This window comes from Meriones unguiculatus, chromosome 4 (genome assembly GCF_030254825.1).
Source record: "Meriones unguiculatus strain TT.TT164.6M chromosome 4, Bangor_MerUng_6.1, whole genome shotgun sequence".
In the NCBI taxonomy this organism is placed as follows: Eukaryota; Metazoa; Chordata; class Mammalia; order Rodentia; family Muridae; genus Meriones; species Meriones unguiculatus.
The window spans coordinates 10,664,426-10,682,728 of NC_083352.1; the positions used below are offsets into that span (position 1 = coordinate 10,664,426).

The 18,303-nt window shown below is 40.5% G+C and overlaps 1 protein-coding gene across 2 annotated transcripts in view; it reads right to left on the reverse strand.

The window, feature by feature from the left end:
• The window catches only part of Csmd1 (CUB and Sushi multiple domains 1), a 1,585,983-nt gene that overhangs the window by 63,393 nt on the left and 1,504,287 nt on the right, over nucleotides 1-18,303 (reverse strand). For both annotated transcript variants that reach the window (XM_060381443.1, XM_060381442.1), the window contains exon 50: nucleotides 3,333-3,518. In XM_060381443.1, the coding sequence (XP_060237426.1) occupies nucleotides 3,333-3,518 (186 nt within the window). The remainder of the gene's footprint in view (nucleotides 1-3,332; nucleotides 3,519-18,303) is intronic.

Sequence of the window (18,303 nt, forward strand, 5' to 3'; positions counted from 1 at the left end):
AGAGGGTTTTAGGTCCCCTGGATCTAAGGTAACAGATAACTGAGAGCCTCAGGATGTGACTTTATCTTGTGTTCCCATCGTAACAAAGGGTTTGCATTTCATTTAATCATGAAAATTTTGATGGTTTGCTGTGTGTGGTGTAGACTTTTAACCCCAACACTCAGAAGAAAGAGGCAGGTTTAAAGCCTCTTTTTACGGTGAATTCCAGGCTAGCTGGGGCTAAACAGTGAGATCCTATCTAATACATACATACATACATACATACATAAATGAAAAAAAAAAAGTCTTGCTGATGCTTTGCACATGATAGGTCTATATAAATGATCAGTAACTAACGTGACCCATGAATAGCATCAACATGAAAATATGTTCACAAACCGGCAGTGAGGATTTAAGTACCTTATCAGACAGTTGGCATAATGTCAAACGTACAATGCACAATGCAAATCCATTCATCATTTTGTCAAACTCTCAAGCCTTGCACACTAATACCACTGGCCCTGACTGGCTGTAGTGTGGCACAAGCATGAATCTTACTGTCAAACACCAAATCCAGTCTCAGTAAATAATTAGAATGGAAAGAAATGAGTCTCAGAACCTACCTAGGAGATTTCTATAGTTACGGGAAGGTTTGGATAAAAACTGCTGTTCTTTCCAGCCTCCATTCAAGCCAACTCAGATGGAAGACAGAGATTGTACTGTTCATCTGTTCATTGCTAGTGCCCATCAGATCTGAAGCATTGCTCTTTTATTCATCTTGTTTTATTTTGAAAATTCATTTAGTTTTATTTTATGTGTAGGAGTTTGCCTGCATATGCTGGTGTTACACGTGCAGGACTTGAGGAGGTCAGAAGGAGGCATTGGAGCCCACAGAAATTTATGGATGGTAGTGAGCTGCCATGTGGGTCCTAGGAATTGAATCTTGATCATCTGGAAGAACAACCAGTGTTCTTAACCTCTGGGTCATCTCTCCAGCCTTTACTTATTTTATTTTTGAGACAGGATCCTACTGTGTAGCCCAAGTTGGTCTTTAACTCCCAAGATCCATATGCCTCTACCTCCCAAGTACTGAGATTAAAAGTGTTTCTTTTTATGTTTATATATTCTTTTTTATTTTTATTAACTACAGTTTATTTACTTTGTATCCCCCCTGTACCTCCCTCCCTACACCCCTTCCAGTCCCACTCTCCCTCTTCCCCACGTGTCGCTCTCCCAGTCCACTGATAAGGGAGGTCCTCCTCCCCTTCCCTCTGACCCTAGTCTATCAGGTTTCATCAGGACTGGCTGCATTTTCTTCTGTGGCCTGGCAAGGCTGCTCCCCCCTTAGGGGGAGGTCATCAAAGAGCAGGCCAGTCAGTTCCTGTCAGAGACAGTCCCTGTCCCCATTACTATGGAGCCCACTTGGATACTGAACTGCCACAGGCTACCCCTCCATGAGTGGTCCTTGGCTGGAGTATCAGTTTTAGCAAAGACCCCTGCGCCCAGACTTTTAGGATCTGTCGCTGTCCTTGTGGAGCTCCTGTCATCTCCAGGTTTTACTATCTCCCACTTCTTTCATAAGATTCCCTGCACTCTGCCCAAAGTTTGGGTATGAATCTCAGCATCTGCCTCGATACCCTGAAAGGTAGAGCCTTAAAAGTGTTTTTAACCACACCTGGCAGACATGTTTCTTATCCCTTGCTCTTTCATCTACTAGTCTACATATTACCACAATTGTTAAAGAAACTTAGAAGCTCCTCCATCCGTGCTCAAATACAATAGAATTAGCTTGATAATATAAATGAGTATAAATATGCATTATTATATATGTGTGTATATATGTATATGCATATATACAAAATTGTTACCCAAGTTTTCCTACTCAGGGATACAGTGTTGTAATAATTCTGTCTGATTTCTTCAACTGGAATTAAGTGTAAGAAATACATCCCTCAAAGAAAAACTTAAAATAAGTTTTAAGTAAGTAACATAACATAATACTGACTTAACTCTGCCCCTTGCTAGTGAAATGAACACTCCAATCCACACTCCAGGACTGAGCAGTGCATCCCTAAGCAGATCCTGGACACCACATGCTGGAATGGCACCTTCGTTTCCCATAGGATTAAGTAATTGGGATATAAAACGATGTCTTGCTTAATGGAAAATAACTGAGAAAAATAAGTAGTTTCAATATCATAACTGACTTTGAACACAGACTTGAAGATGCAAATAAAAGCAAAAATGTTAAAATCCTGGAGAGCTACTAATTATTTTCCACAAACGTATACACTTTTATCCAATGAGTTTAAAATTTTTAACATGACTAAAATATACAAAAAGTAAAAAGCAAAATGATTCTCTAAAAAGGCTAGGTAAATATTTGTTGCTAAAATATCATTAAAGCAAAAATATTATTGTATTATTTTTAAGTTTTGAAATACTGGAAGGGCAGGTTAAACTTTTTAATGTCTCTGTGACAAATTTCTTGCTGTATGAAGTATATTTGCATGTGCATGAGTATACAAGTGTGTATATGTGTTTGTGTATGTACATGTGTGTGCACACATGTACATGTACATATGTGTAAGGATGTGTGTAACTTCTGTTAAGCTTAGCTTTTCAGCATGGCTGTGTACTATTTAACACTATATTTTACGTTGGATTCAAACTTCACATGCTTTTTCTCTTTTCTTTTTCTTTTGAAAATATTTATTATTGTTTGTTGTTTTTAATGAAAAAATAATTAAATCATTTCTCCCTTCTCTTTACTCCCTCTTTAATTAAAATATAATTGTATCATTTCCCTCTTCAGTTTTCTCCCTCTTGGCTGACTCGTGTAAGAATATTACTCTGCACTGAAGATTGATTCCTAGAAGTCTTACTTCATTTTACAAATGAAATTGGTGCTTTCTTTTGGCAGCCAATGATACCTATGGAAAGCCCGTGGTAAATACACAAATTAATCAGTGCCTCTAATTCCAAAGAGCTCAAACATCACGTGAGAGACAGAGTGGAGAACCTATGGCCTCACGTTTTCACACCTTAGGTTGAGTGATGTTGCTGAACTCCATCTCGGGCCCACGGTGAAAATTTCAGCCAGAATAAAGTTCGGTTGGGTGAGAAACATGTGACAGAGGGCAATGAAATTCATAGGATATACAGGGCTAACATCCAGGGTTACACTGCTCTATTTAAGTTGTTGTGGTTGTTGCTATGGAAGTTGTGTGAAAGAGACCAGGTCCTTGCAGCACAGGGAAGGGCCTCCCTGCATTCCGGAAGCTAAACTCAACCCTGCATGAGCAGGTTCCCATGAAGTCTCCACAGGCATGCAGGCAGACACGAACACTTACGTTTACACGTGGGTGGCTTTCCTCTGTTGCTCCACAGGCTGTCCTCTTGACACACAGCAGTGGCTTGCTGACTGGCGTCCAGCTTGAAGCCTTCATTACACTTGTATGTCACTTTACTGTCTAAGGTGAACTCATTGCCCATGAATGAGCCATTTCCTGGAGCCTCTGGAATTCCACAGGACACAGCTGGAAAGATAAGGAAGAAAAGCATGATTATTCTTACAGTACTTCATTAATTTTGTGTTTATTTTTCATCCCAGAGACAAATTTATTAATTATGTTCTTTGGGATTTTCAAAAGCACAACCACATTTTCAGAATTTTAAGGATGTAAAATGGTCATGTGAGAAACAGCAGAAAACTTTTCAAAATGGTAGAAAGTGGTTTGGTGTAAACCACTGTTTCAGAGGGATATGGAGGTACTGGGTGATGACTCTCATTCAGGTGCAGGTTAGTCACAGCATGGTTGTTTGGTTGTGTGTTCAGGTAACAATCACACATGCTACCAACTCAGGTGACTTTGGGCAGGAGGACAAAGCATAGGCCACTTCCTTACCACCCCAACAATGGCTTTGAATATCAAGATGCAAAGGAATTAGTCAGGAGTGTACACTTGCCCACCTCCCTTTCACCACAGAGGAGGGTCTTTGGAAAGATGCTGTGCTTTGCTGGGCACACCCTTCACCTGCCCCTGTGTTGGGAATGTGATCTCCATTTGGGAAACAAGGTTTGGGCATCTTGAAGAGCTGGGGGTCCTCCGGAGGTTCTCATCCAGAAAGCAGTTGCATTTTCCTGGTTCCCAGGCTAGCTCTCATGAGCTAACAAAGCTGTTGAAGGAGCAAGTCAGGTCCCTCCAAGTTCAGTGGGTTCCTGACTGTGCATATGATCAGCCTCTCTCAAACAAGCTCCCACCATAAGGCCTCCTGATGTGAAAGCGGCTCTGTCAGTGGTGGAACCATGCCACTAGGGCTTCCAAGAGTCCAGAACAGTGATCCAGATGCACCACTTTTCTCATAAATCACCCAGTCTTAGGAATTTTGTTAATTGAATACAAAGAAGGCTGGTACAAAAAATAATAATAATAACAGGTTGCCTAAGGTCACCTGTGCATCTATTCATGCCATAGTTAGTATCTGAACTACCTGGAAAGGTTAAATTGACTAAGTTGTCCTCTGGCAACCACGTGTAAGCACACACAAATGAACATATGAATAAATGATTGAATGGTTATTTTTAAATGTCAGACTTCTAGAAAACTTAGGCTCTGAAATTTCTCATGTGTTGGCTTTTTTTTTTAATTTTTGACAACTTCATACATGTGTACTGTGTGCTAGATATCATAACATTCTCATATGCCCCCAGTCCTACTGAAACTCTCCTTCACAGACAGCCCCCCTTCCTTCTCCTCTCCCTCCTCCTCCTCTTTTTATTCAATAATTCTTTTTTTGTCAAGTACTGAGTTTCATTGGGGTTATCCTAAGCATAGGTGAGGCAATCTTTACTGGCAGGGAAACTTGCCAGTGGCTACACTGTTGAGTAAAATCAGTCCCTTTCTCTTAGCAGCCATAACTACAAATAGTCTTGTAGGAAAAGATGGGACCTCATTGGTTCCTCTTCCATTCACAGTGGAATATATTGAAGGACGCATTCCTGTTCAGGTCTTGTGCAGAAAGCCATAGCTGCTGTGGGTCCATCATGTCTGTGGACACTGCCTCACAGAATTGTTCCCCACCCTACAGCTTTTATACTCTTCCTGCCCTCTATTTCATTATTTCAGCCATATGATGATATATCTGTGTTTCATGAAATACAACATGACTCATTTGTGGGATATTAAAACAAATGCCATACTTCTGTGTAACCATAACTTTGAGAAAAGTGTCCAAAATAACAAACAACAGTTCAACTTTTTCCAAAGCCACTGTTCTGTCCAAGAAAACTGCCAGCAGACAACCTGTTCCCCTGAAGCCTATGCAGCCTTTGATCTTCAATGAATCTAGAGGTGTCAGAGATTCGTTCTTTTTAAAAAATTCTCTTTGTGTCCCATTTTGTTACCATATCTCTGCTCCCCACAGTGTATATTGATTTTTTTTCTAGATAACCATGTATTTATCATTCACATCTGTATTCTCCTCCCTCTTAACTACATGAACCATCCCTCTTCCCTTAAGATTCTTACTTGGGGGCAAGCATGGAATGAAATGACATCTCTGGTAGGTTAAGTGGAAAATTTGACATCCCAGAAGCTCATAGGAAGCACTCTCATAAAAGGGGTTCTTACCCAGGGGAGCAGTCAGACAGGCTTACAGATGATTCTGTTCAATCTAAAATCTTTCAAATAAACCTGAACTCTGCTTTGACGGACTCAGGAGAATCTTCCCTCTGTGTTCTGCTCAGTAATGAGCAGTCTGCCTTGAGATTTGAACTACAGTTGCTATCCTCAGGGGAGTGTTCATGAAAGGAACTGGGGTGAGGGGCACTCCTGACTCTCCAGCCTTCACTGACTTGTTTTCTGTGATCCTTTGCTCTGTTCAACCCATGGAATTGTATGGCTATGACTCTGAATTTAAGCCAGAACCGTCTTCCATGTTTAAACCACTAGTTAAGAATAGAAGTTGTTACTCCATCACTTTTCTGAAGAGACTTACCACTGACTCAGGACTTACTTAAATGAACATCAGGGAAGACTTGATGGTGAATCTCTCAGACTCCTCCTGTCATCATCAATAGAAATGAGAAATTTCTGGGCCAAAAGTTAGAGGTGTGAAGCCTAGCCCTGAGCATTCCCAGAGCCAACGATGTTGTTGGTCTCATCACCTCCCTGAATTTCCACAGACATGAGTCTCCAATGGTACTGGCCACAGACTCAGAAAATTGTATGAATGGAGAGGGTTTTAGACCTCACATTACTGTATATCAAAGTTTTTAACTCTGCCAACAGTATATCAGACATCCATTGATAAAGCCCTGAGACAGTGGAAATGTATTTCCTGTACATTATCTTGTTCAACACTTAATACATACTGAAAGTTAAAATCAATCACAAGTGTGCGTTTCTGAGCAGTGTAGACTTTTAGTGATATTATGCCCTTATGGGTATTCTTTTGTTGTTAAGATTTACTTTTATTTTATGTGAACATATGTCTGTTTACCATATATGTACCTGGCAGTCATGGAGGCAAGAAGAAGATATCAGATTTCCAGGAATTGGAATTAGAGATGGTTGTGAGTTGCCATGTGGGTACTAGAACTCAAACCCCAGTCCTGGAAAGAGCCGTCAGTGATCTTAACCGCACTCTAGCCTCCTTTACCTGAATTTTTATGACCTGTTCGAAGGTGTGACAGGGCTCAGATCTCAGGTAGTAGATGCCTGTTGGTTATTGACCCCAGATACTATTCCCAAATGCGCAGATTTATTTTCCTATCTACTATCCTGACAGCAGCAGTCCTCCAATTAATGTAGAAACAGCTTAAAAATAACTTTCACAGTGCAATTCTAAAAACACAGGGCTTTTATCAATTTTGCTAGTAATCCTGAGACTCCACTGCCCATTTTACTCTATGTCATAGATTTCTCAAGTCCCTTCTTTGAGGAATTAATAATGAATAACCATTGCAGTTTAAGCTTCGCTGCATCTTATGTACAATCAATAGCAATGGAGTGTGAGGCCCCAAAGAAAACCCACAGCAGGTGAAGGGGAAGAGACAGAAGTCCCTGAGTTTAGTGCTAGCCTAATGTCATACACTGCTTCTGCTCATTTGCAATGACAGTGTGATGGCAGGAATATGCAGGGCCAAAGGCTAGCCAGGGAAATGTTCTTGACATTGTTATGAGGGATGAAGATAATTTCAGAGAGTGAGGACGTATGGAGGGAGCCAAGAGAAGGGTTTGAAGTATCTAAATTATACAGATGAGCAGTTTTCAGTATGAGAGTGGTCAGCCATAGAGGAGGATAAACCAGAATACAGCTATTCTAAACCTCTTGAGAACATTTAGCACAGAATAGCCCAAGTAAAAAAAGGAAAAACAAACTGCAGTTAACATGGTGCTTTCATGCACATGGCTAGTTATGAAGACTCTGGCCTCATCTCAGAGTCTCAGGACATTTGCTTATGTAGTTCATGGCTATCATACAGCTGTAAAATGCAACAGCTTCACCCACCAGACTATACAAAGCTACCAAGGAGCATAAGTGCCAAAGTTAGAAGGTAACAGTCACTTCTCAGGAATGCCTGAAGTGAAGTTTTGATCCGTAAAAGGCAAGTCTCTAAAGAAAGATGGCAAGGCGAATTAAACACACAGGTTGTCACCCTGAGTTTAAGCTCTGAATCTGACCTCTTTCAGGGGCTGTCTCACAGAGCTCCATGCACCATAAGCAGCAATGATGTCTGTAGGAGCCACACACATGGTGTTGGGAGGCAGTTGCTGTGAGATGGAGAGAAGATCACACTCTGTATCATGGACCACTCTGAGTTACCCCTGCTAATGCCTAGGAGTCTGAAGCTATTTATGTTTTGCTGTCACAAAACTAAGAGCAATAAACACTGTATTAGAAACAATAACATAACAAGTGCAATTGAAGGTGCAGTGGGCAAGTCCCCTGGTGGTAATGAGCTACAGCAGTCACTGCTAGAAACAGCATGCTGTGGACTGAAGACTGAAAACTAGACCAGCAGGATGTCTCAGAGGAGAAAAGCACCTGTTACTGTGCTTAATCATCTGAGCTCTATCCTGACGACTATGGTTTAAGGAGATATATGACTCCTACAAGTTGTCCTCTGACCTGCATTACTCATACACACACACACAATTTTTTTATAAAAACACCTAGAAATGGTACCTTGCTGTTACCTAACAATTCCACTTCTGAGCTTGTATCAAAATGCAGGAGCTAAGAGATGTAACAGTACATTCATATTCTCAGTAACATTGTTCCCAGTCACTAACATGCAGAAGCTGCTCAGTTCTACACTAACAGATGCATGGACAGTGAATACCATTCACATATACAGAGAGTATGACTCAGCTTCCAGAAGGGAGTCATGGAACATAACGTGACAGAGATGACCCTGTGGGCACTGTGGTGAGTGAGGAAGCCAGGAACGAAAAGGAAAAACTGGAGCATTCGACTGACACAGAGGACTTGAGTAGACTTTTAGGAACAGAGAAGAATTTTAATTTCCAGGGTTGGGGTGGGGGTCGGGCATTGTCTTTCAGCAGGGCAAAATTTATGAAGAAAACATGCTGGAGTGAGATGCTGGTGATGGTGGCATGGCATTACGGATATACTTAATGCCATGAATCTGGGAGCTGGTGCCATGTGCATTTTGTCTGCCAAAAACATCCACAGTGTTTCCCTGCTACAGATACATGGCTGGGATGGTGAAAGGCAGGTAGGGAACAGAGGGTATTTTTTTTTTTAGACAAGTGAATGCACATAGCTTTTATTGTGTATGTATTCAATGTCATCCAGATATATGATGTATTCCTGCCTTGCTCAAGTGTTTATTTTTTTTGGGGGGGGTACAATCTTTTATTTATTTTTTTTAATTTTTCATCAATTACACTTTATTCATTCTGCATCCCCCCATAAGCCCCTCCCTCCTCCCCTCCCAATCCCACCCTCCCTCCTCCCTCTGCTTGCATGCCACTCCCCAAGTCCACTGATAGGGGAGGTTCTCCTCTCCTTTCTGATCTTAGTCTATCAGTTCACATCAAAAGTGGCTGCATTGTCCTCTACTATGGCCTGGTAAGGCTGCTCCCCCCCAGAGGGAGGTGATCAAAGAGCAGGCCAATCAGATTATGTCAGAGGCAGTCCCTCTTCACATTACTATGTAACCCAATTGGACTCTGAACTGCCCTGGGCTACATCTGTCTAGGGGTTCTGGGTTATCTCCATGAATAGTCCTTGGTTGGAGTATGAGTCTTTGGGAAGTTCCCTGTGTTCAAATTTTCTTGTTCTGTTGCTCTCCTTGTGGAGACCCTGTCCTCTCCAGCTCTTACTATTTCCCAGTTCTTACCTAAAATTCCATTCACTCTGCCCAACAGTTGCCCATCAGGCTCAGCATCTGCTTTGATAGTCTGTAGGGCAGAGGCTTTCAGAGGCCCTCTGTGGTAGGTTCCTAGGTTGTTTCCTGTTTTCTTCTTCTTCTGATGTCCATCCTCTTTGCCTTTCCAGATGGGGATTGGACATTTTAGTTAGGGTCCTTTCTCTTGCTTAGTTTCTTTAGATGCACAGGTTTTAGTGGGTTTGTCCTATGTTGTATGTCTATATGAGTGAGTATATACCATGTGTGTCTTTTTGCTTCTGGGAAATGCAAATCAAAACAACCCTGAGATTTCACCTTACACCCATGAGAATGGCCAAGATAAAAAACTCAAGTGACAACACATGCTGGAGAGGTTGTGGAGAAAGGGAAACCCTTCTCCACTGCTGGTGGGAATGTAAACTTGTACAACCACTCTGGAAATCAATCTGGCGCTTTCTCAGACAACTAGGAATAGCGCTTCCTCAAGATCCAGCCATACCACTACTGGGCATATATCCAAAAGAGGCTCAAGTACACAAAAAGGACATTTGCTCAACCATGTTTGTAGCAGCTTTATTTGTAATAGCCAGAAGCTGGAAACAACCCAGATGCCCCTCAACTGAAGAATGGATGCAGAAATTATGGTACATCTACACAATGGAATATTACTCAGCAATGAAAAATAAGGAAATCATGAAATTTGCAGGTAAATGGTGGGATCTGGAAAGGATCATCCTGAGTGAGTTGTCCCAGAAACAGAGGGTATTTTTACACAATATGTAATTAATCGATTCTGCTCATGTGCCTTCCTTTTTAGTCACAAATGAAACAATGACTCAGCAAGGAACATTCAAGCTAATGAATTCAGTCTTCTCTCTCTCTCTCTCTCTCTCTCTCTCTCTCTCTCTCTCTCTCAGTGTATGCACTGCTTAGACTTGTGTCCATGCACCATGTTTATGACTGGTGCCTGAAAAAGCCACAAGACGGCATCAGAGCCAATAGAACTGTGGTTACACACAGTTCTAAGCCACCATGTGGATGCAGGGAGTTGAACCTGTGTCCTCTGTAAGAGTACTCTGGGTGCTCTTAACCACTGAGCTATCTCTGTAGCTCCAATGAACACAATTTTAAGCTAATTACGTTTGCATATCATAAAATTTTCAAAATCACTGGCCTGGATATTTGTTTACATTTTAATAAAATAACAATTAGGGGCTCTAAGGCAGACAAAAGCATGACTCCAAAAAAGGAAAGGCTATTGTGATTGACAGCACGACTGAGAAAGACTCATGCAGAAAGCAGTGACTTACACTGTATTTCCTAACAGTCATTGCTAGTGAATCATACTTTCTTTTTCAGAAAAAGCTTTACTGATGCTTTTAAAAAAACATAATTACCATTCTTTAAAAATGCACAGAATGAGTTTAAGCCTCTAACTTAGGAACTCGGTGAATGGGTACTAGCAGCAGTTCAGCTTATATTCAGAACAAAGGATCAAACCTCTTCATTGTGTTTTTCCTGTACCTGGAAGAATAAGCTTCTAGAAAGGTAAAAGTCAAAGAAGAGACTACCCTGTTTTTACTGAAATCAAGTCTTAAGGAAGCACTGCTCCCCTCTCTCGTGAGTCAGGCCAGCTGCTGCCCAGGGGGAAATGGCAGTGAATGTTGTCAGGTCAGAAGAGCATTCCCGGGATGTTGAGGGAGCAGATCATATTGGGCTGTATCTGTTCATAAACCAAAGCAATAGATGTCTACCAGAAAATAACAGCAACAAAGTAAAAAGAAAAACGTAACTATATATGAATATAGTGATGGACAGGTGATAGGTAGGTAGATGGATGGATGGATGGATGGATTGTGTATAAATAAATTGGTGATTTACTTATTGTAAGTAAATGTATCATCATACTGGGTAAATAGATAAACAAAGATAGTGGATAGGTAAATAGATGATAGATTGATAGATGTAGATATGTAAATAGAGATAGATTATAGGTGATAAATAGGTGATAGATAGGTAATAGATGGATATAAGATGATAGATGGATAGAGAGAGAGAGAGAAAAGCAGGAGACAATAGATACGTGGATAAATAGATATATGATGGAATGATTTATAAGTATTCAATAGATGGCATCAAAACATAGATAGATCCACATAGTGGTTGGATAAGTGAATGAATAGATGGGAGATGAATAAACAGGATGGATAGGAAAGTAGAGGGTAAGACAGGAAGACTTATACCTTCAAAGCTTCTCATGAAGAAATCTACAACTGAATTAAAATATAATGATAAAGTTAAAATAGTCATACTCGTTGGTGACAGAAAAGTGACAGAATGATACAATTTAACATTTAGGTCTCATAATGGATGGAAAAGAGTAGAGGGCAGTTTCATAATTTCAAAGGCATTAAACACCTGCCCTGTCAGACTCTACTGTAGATTACTCACTAAGTGAAGGAAGTGAGCATGAGAAAATAACCATTCCATATTTTAAATGAAAAAGAAACAATATGTGGACCTCCAAATTCTGCAGTTGTTAACAGACAAGTTAAAGGCATGTGGGCTGAGGACAGCTACCCTCCATCTCAGTCTGATGCTGCAGTTTCTCTTAAAATAGACAAAGTACGTTTATCTGAACATAGGTGTTTTCTTTAAATAGAGGAACATACATGTTCTCTTAAAGTAGGCCAAGTACGCTCAGATGAAGAGTTCTTTGACAAGCTTAGACTTCTAGTTTCACTTGAACTTTGTTTCAGTTAGAGAGCGAGGGATGGCACTACTGAGTGCTTCCATGGGCAGTGGGGACACAGCAGGTGCCCTGTGCAAACCCACTCTGCGGGGAAATAGAGAAAACGGTCATCACTTGGTCTCTGGAGTCACCGTGACTCTTGAGTAGTTTTGAGTCTTGTATTTTTCTGATCTAATTTCTGAACAGAAACACTCAAAATATAATAGCATGGCATTTGGTGGCTTCTCCCTGACAGACATTGTTTTCAGGGGCAACATGCATTATACACAGACTGGAGTCTGTTAACCAATATCCCAGCAGAGACTGCAAATGCCATACGCTGTACAGAAACTATGCAGAACAGAACATCTAACCTCACAGAAACCTGGACACTCCTTTCAAGCTCATTTTCCCAACAGCCTCTGGCCCCATGTCTATGAAATGAAGGTCTAGTTAATAAAAGCTCCTTGAAATGATGACTTTTCTATTTCATGGTCAACTTCAGTAGGAGTTATTCGTAAGGTAATGTTGAAGGTGTAATTAAGTTACTCACAGGGAGAACAGAATGAAAAAGAAACATATTATGTTGCCCAGCCTCTTCCATGTCTAGTATCTTCTCTCTTGCTTTTTCTATGTCCAACAGAAAGTCTAAAACCTGACCCAGAGCACAAAGGGCACCAATGACCCACATCATGACAGCCTTCACCCAGCAATGCAAGAAACATTTAGAATAATCAGAGATCATTTCCCAACAGCGTTCATGGCAAAGACCTTGACCATATGTGAACATAAGACGGAAGTTATCAAAACCTTCTCCCCCTTCCTCTCATGCTACCACCCCATTCTACTTCCTACCATACCCACTCAACTTCACGGTGTACATGATAAAAGCAAGCCTGCTTGTCTCAGGATGACTGCTTCAGCTTTCTTGATGGTCAGTTTTGATTTAAGCTGTAGGAAGTTGCAGAGGCCATCATGGGAAACCAGGTTTTGAAAGTGAAGAGTCAGAGGGGCAAAGAAATTGTTTTTTTTTTTCTTTTTCAATTTTTATTGCTAATTGACATACTTAACAATTAATTGAGCATGTACATCAATAAAATGAGGTGAAGCTGTTACTATACACTAGTCAATATTATGTGCTGATTACATCATATATCTTTAAAAAAAATGTCACTGCATAAAACCTGAGCAAGACTGGTCTCACTGACACTCCTTGAGAAGCTATGGGCAATTCAAGATGGCTAGAGATGGAAGGGTCATATCCTTCAGTGAAATACTGGGACATCGCCGTTGCTCAAATAAATACCTGCCATGTTCACATAGGCAACTCTAATATTATTTTTATTTATGAAAATATTTTAAAAACCAATTAACTTAATAAAAATTATGTCAGTTTGTTAAATATCATATTTACTATCATATACATGTTTTATAATTATGAAACAAAATTTAAAGGTTTAAAGGTTTCTGTGTGTGTGTGTGGTTGGTTGCCTGCTGTATGTATGTGCAGTCCATGAGTGTAGTGCCTGTGGAGCACAGAAGAGGAACTGGGATCTGTTGGAACTTGAGTGATAGAAAATTGTGAGCTTCCACATAGGTACTAGGAGCCAGATCTGTGTCCTCTGCAAGAGCAGCTGGTGCTCTTAACCACCGACTTATCTTTCCAGCCCAATCAGAAAAATCTTAACACTAGTCCTATGATCTAGGTGTGTTTTTTTTCCCATTATTTGATTAACTACAGTGATATGAGACACTATAAATGTAAGTCCTTCCAATCATCTTTATTTTACAGGGTATGCTCAAATACTGAATGCATTACCCCAATACAAGCTTAGATGGGGTCAAGGCTGAAGTTTTATCTCTTCACCTATAGCATAGCTCTTCTCTGTCACAAGCAAGATAGTGAAAGAATTTGCCATATCCCTTCCCCTGATTTTCTCCATGTGGATGAAAGTGCATAAGTACCGCATCCACTACAGTCATATTGTCTATACCAACATGAGCTGAAATTTTGCTATCAAGACCTGATGGTATTTGCTCAAGAATTTCACATCAGCTCCACTGACTTACAAAGCAGAGTTTTTTCATCTTCATTTGTTAATTAAACAAACAAACAAACATGGACAATGGCTTCACCCTCTCTGGCATTTATGTCTTAGAACATGGGAAAATATAACTGATATCAAACTTCATACTTTGATCATTTCCATGAGCAGCCACTTCAGCCCATGTGAATGTTTAGGTTAATTAAACTCCAGATCTCTGAGATGTATATTTTCTATTTCATTTTACTAAGAGTGTGCTCTGATTTCATACAATTTCCCAATGAGTTCTGTTTGTGTTCTTACGATTTCACATATCTCTTTACCAGTAATGTGTGTTGGTCATGCAGTTAGTCTGAAGCCCTGAACTAACACCCTCTTTTCTGTGGGTATTTGTGCCTGAATGTATGAGCAGTTCTTACATTATTTATTTTTATTTCTGCTGCTACTTGTTATTAAAAGACGGTTTATTAAAGGTTGTTGTCCTATGCCCACCTTAGATGAAACAGACATTGAGTTAATTATCAAACTCACTAAGAAAAAATATAAAGGACAATGATATAAAAAAAAAAATCTAGGCAGCGGGAAGGTGTACTTAAGACTGAGAAAAGTAATAGCAGAAGTTTTAAGCCAGTCTCTCGGGCCTTCCGTGCCTCTCAATCCCTAAGCTCCACCTTAAAGAAAAGGATGCAAAGTGATCTCTGCACTGTGGCTCATACAAAGCAGACAGCCTGCAAATCTCTTCCTGGGAAAGCACTCAGAAACAATTGGCTGCCAAAGCTGCTCCCAAAAGTGCACCCTCCACTGGAGGGGGAAGAAACCTCAGTGTGATAGGCTGGTACCGTGGCACTCATGAAACCAGACATTACCAGAGTCCCACTGAAATCTGCTTCGAGACTCTTGTTCCCACATCTGATGTGAAAACTTGCTCAGGACTTTGGAACAGAAGTAGAGGGCAGCTGGACAATATCATCCTGTCTCCTCGCCAAGCTAAGTGTTTAACAGTATGCCAGAAGGTGCCCAGATAGCTCGCCACATACATACAACCTGCTTAAGAGTCCATGGGGGGAAAACATTTTATTTGCAAAAGAAAAAAAAAATTGTTCTCCTCCCCCCTTTTCCTCCTGTTGTCCTGAATGTTAGATATTTTCCCCCATGGGGTCAAAAGTTATAAAAAGCCTATGATTTGGAGTGGAAAAGCAGGACTAGGAATCAGGTGTTGGCAGCTTTTACGTTTTCATGTGTGAAGTTTTGATAAAAATGTGGGTGTAAGCATTAACACAGGTTGAGCTGTCTCGGGGAGCACGTCTCATCAGTTCAACTTTCTAGTGATTAAAAATGAACCTGAGAAATTTTCCTGGACCATGCGAGCATTTAGACTTTAAAAGAATAAATGGATTTCCTATTGATGGCAATTGAGTTGTGTGTGTGGAATTTTTTATCATGCATTTTTGTCATCGGTCTTGTCACTGCACTTTTTTTTTTTTTAACTCTGTTGTCCTATATGCGAAACACGCGCTTCTCTTGTTGCCTGTTTCCAGTGAGTTTGCTATCAAAATGCCTTAAACTATGAAAATACAAATAAATAGGTAGGCTTAGTCTACTTATACTGCTGAAGTCCTGAGCCACTGTCACCTTTTGAGGAAAGTGTAGGTTGAAGCCTGATGCCACATGCCAGTTGGAACTTTCCAGGTATCAAGATATCTAGGGCTATGGCAGTTCAGTCCAAGTGGGTTCAATACTAATGGGAACAGGGCCTGTCTCTGACTTGAACTGATTGGCCTGCTCTTTGATCACCTCACGCTGATGCTGATGGGAGAGCAGCCTTACCAGGCCACTGAAGAAGACAATGCATCCACTCCTGATGAGGTCTGATAGACTAGGATCAGAAAAAAGGAGAGGAAGACCTCCCCTATCAGTAGACTTGGGGAGGGGCATTCGGAGTGAAGAGTTTATGGAGGGATACAAAGTGAATAAAGTATAATTAATAAAAATTAAAATAAAATATTAAAAAAAGATATTTAGGGCTAAACCTAAATCCAGGGTCCTAGCATTTCTGTGACTCTGTCATGATTAAAAAAGGGAAAACATTACTGTGGCCTGGTTTCGGGCTGTTTCTTCCCAACAGCACTACATATGTCAGAGACCATGTGGAGAAAAGCCATTGTTGGCATAGAGAAACACATCCATTTACTCAAAGGCTCAGACTGATGACCACGGGCTCCCATGTAGACAATGTCTGGTAAGATATCTTGTCCTGAGTCTTCTCTCTTATATGCAGTTCCCTGAAAACATCAGACATCCCACTTTTGTCTTAATGTTTCAACTTTAATTTAAACATCTCCCATAGCCAGCTCCCTGATCACACCACTTTCATTCCTAGGTGCCTAACACTCACTATTACCCTCAATCACCTATGGGATTGTCATCCATTCACACTGCAATACAGCTCTACCTTCTAGAGGGCCTGGCATTTCTGAACTGTCAGTTTTGCAAGTAAAAGTCACATTGTCCCTTTAACAAAAGCCCATCAATTATTCAGTGTCCCAAGCTGTACACAGGCTCTTGACTGCCTCCACTGTTGGTCTTTTATTGAATTCAAAGGCATCCTTAACAAAATTCTGCATACCAATACAAAAGTTCTATGACACTCTCCCCTCCTTTCTCTCTATGTCCCTCCCCACCCATGCTGCAGAATTGGAAGACAAATTCCAGGCCCTGTCACTAGCTTTTATACTATTTTATAAATGCATATAACATTCTCCCGTCTCCATGACAAGCACAGATGATACGCACAGAATTTTCTTTCATGCAAGTGACACAGGTGATCTTTGTGCCCAGTTTCAACCTGGGGATTTATAACCCTCTTGTGAAAACTACCTTGGTTTCCACACTTCATCCAGCTACATTGTGAGAAATGACTTTGCACATACACACTCACTATTACCTCAGTCACGAGCCACGTTTTGTGGTACTTTGTGGTCTCCACAAAGTACGGGTAGGGGCAATGCACTATTTAATTTATCTCAAGATACAAAGAAATAATGCACCCTTGAGGAAATTCCTGAGATAGAATTTGTACACTGGTGAGTGATAGAACTGAGCTTTGAACTATGGCCTGAACTTGACCATTCCTATCACTCCAAATGTTGTCAGACATTAGTCAGAACTAGTCTACAGTTGACTTGTTCTCATCTTTCACACTAAAAATGGATGAAAAAATTGAAGTCAAATACAACAGGACAGGCTATACATGGCTTGAGAAGACTGCCTGTTTCCTTACAGAAAGAATTCAGACTAGACAGTCTATTACCATACAGAGCAAGAGACATGCTCAGCTCCTTGAGTGTGTTGAGTTTAGACAAGTCAGCAGGTGTTTACAGAAAATAAAGTGACACTAATAAGTCAGTGTTGGTGTCATATGAGAGTTGCTCTTTCAATGGGGACCTCTTGTAACTGATGCTATGGAAGGGCTTCATGCTAACACGTTCATTTACTAGGTCAAACAAAACAAGTGAGGGAGTGTCTGTTATGGAATTATAGATCATGAAGTCAAACCTCAGGCAAGAAACCCTTCAGGTTTATACCCTCGGTAAATCATGGGAGTAACACACATGTCTTCAAGAACAACCACTAGTTCAGGCCTGTAAGACTAGTGAAGTTGGCTCCATTCTGATCCAGGGTCAATGGGATGAACCTCATTTTAAAATTTGCTTGCTGGGATTTGGAAGTCTGTGTTAAATAGGCCTTATGCATGCACATGCCTCCAGTTTGGAATGTGGCTCACACTATCTTCATACACACATACACACACACACACATATACACACACACACACACACACACATATACACACACACACGAGAGAGAGTGAGAGAGAGAAGCACATACTCATAGAACTTATAGTCATCATGTGTATTATTGCATTTAAACTTCCACTAATTTCTAAATAAATCCACACCTCTAGAGTTACTCCCAGGACAGAAGAGTTTTATAGAAGTACATTTACATATGAAAATGAAGCCAAGGGTCACAATTAACCCATGTGATTTATGTCCATTTGTTTAAAAAAAGTTATGACTTACTAAATACACCAATTAATCAATAAATTATTAACTTACTCCAGGGCTTCAGATGCAATTCTTTAGCTTTTAAAAGGATACTTTGTT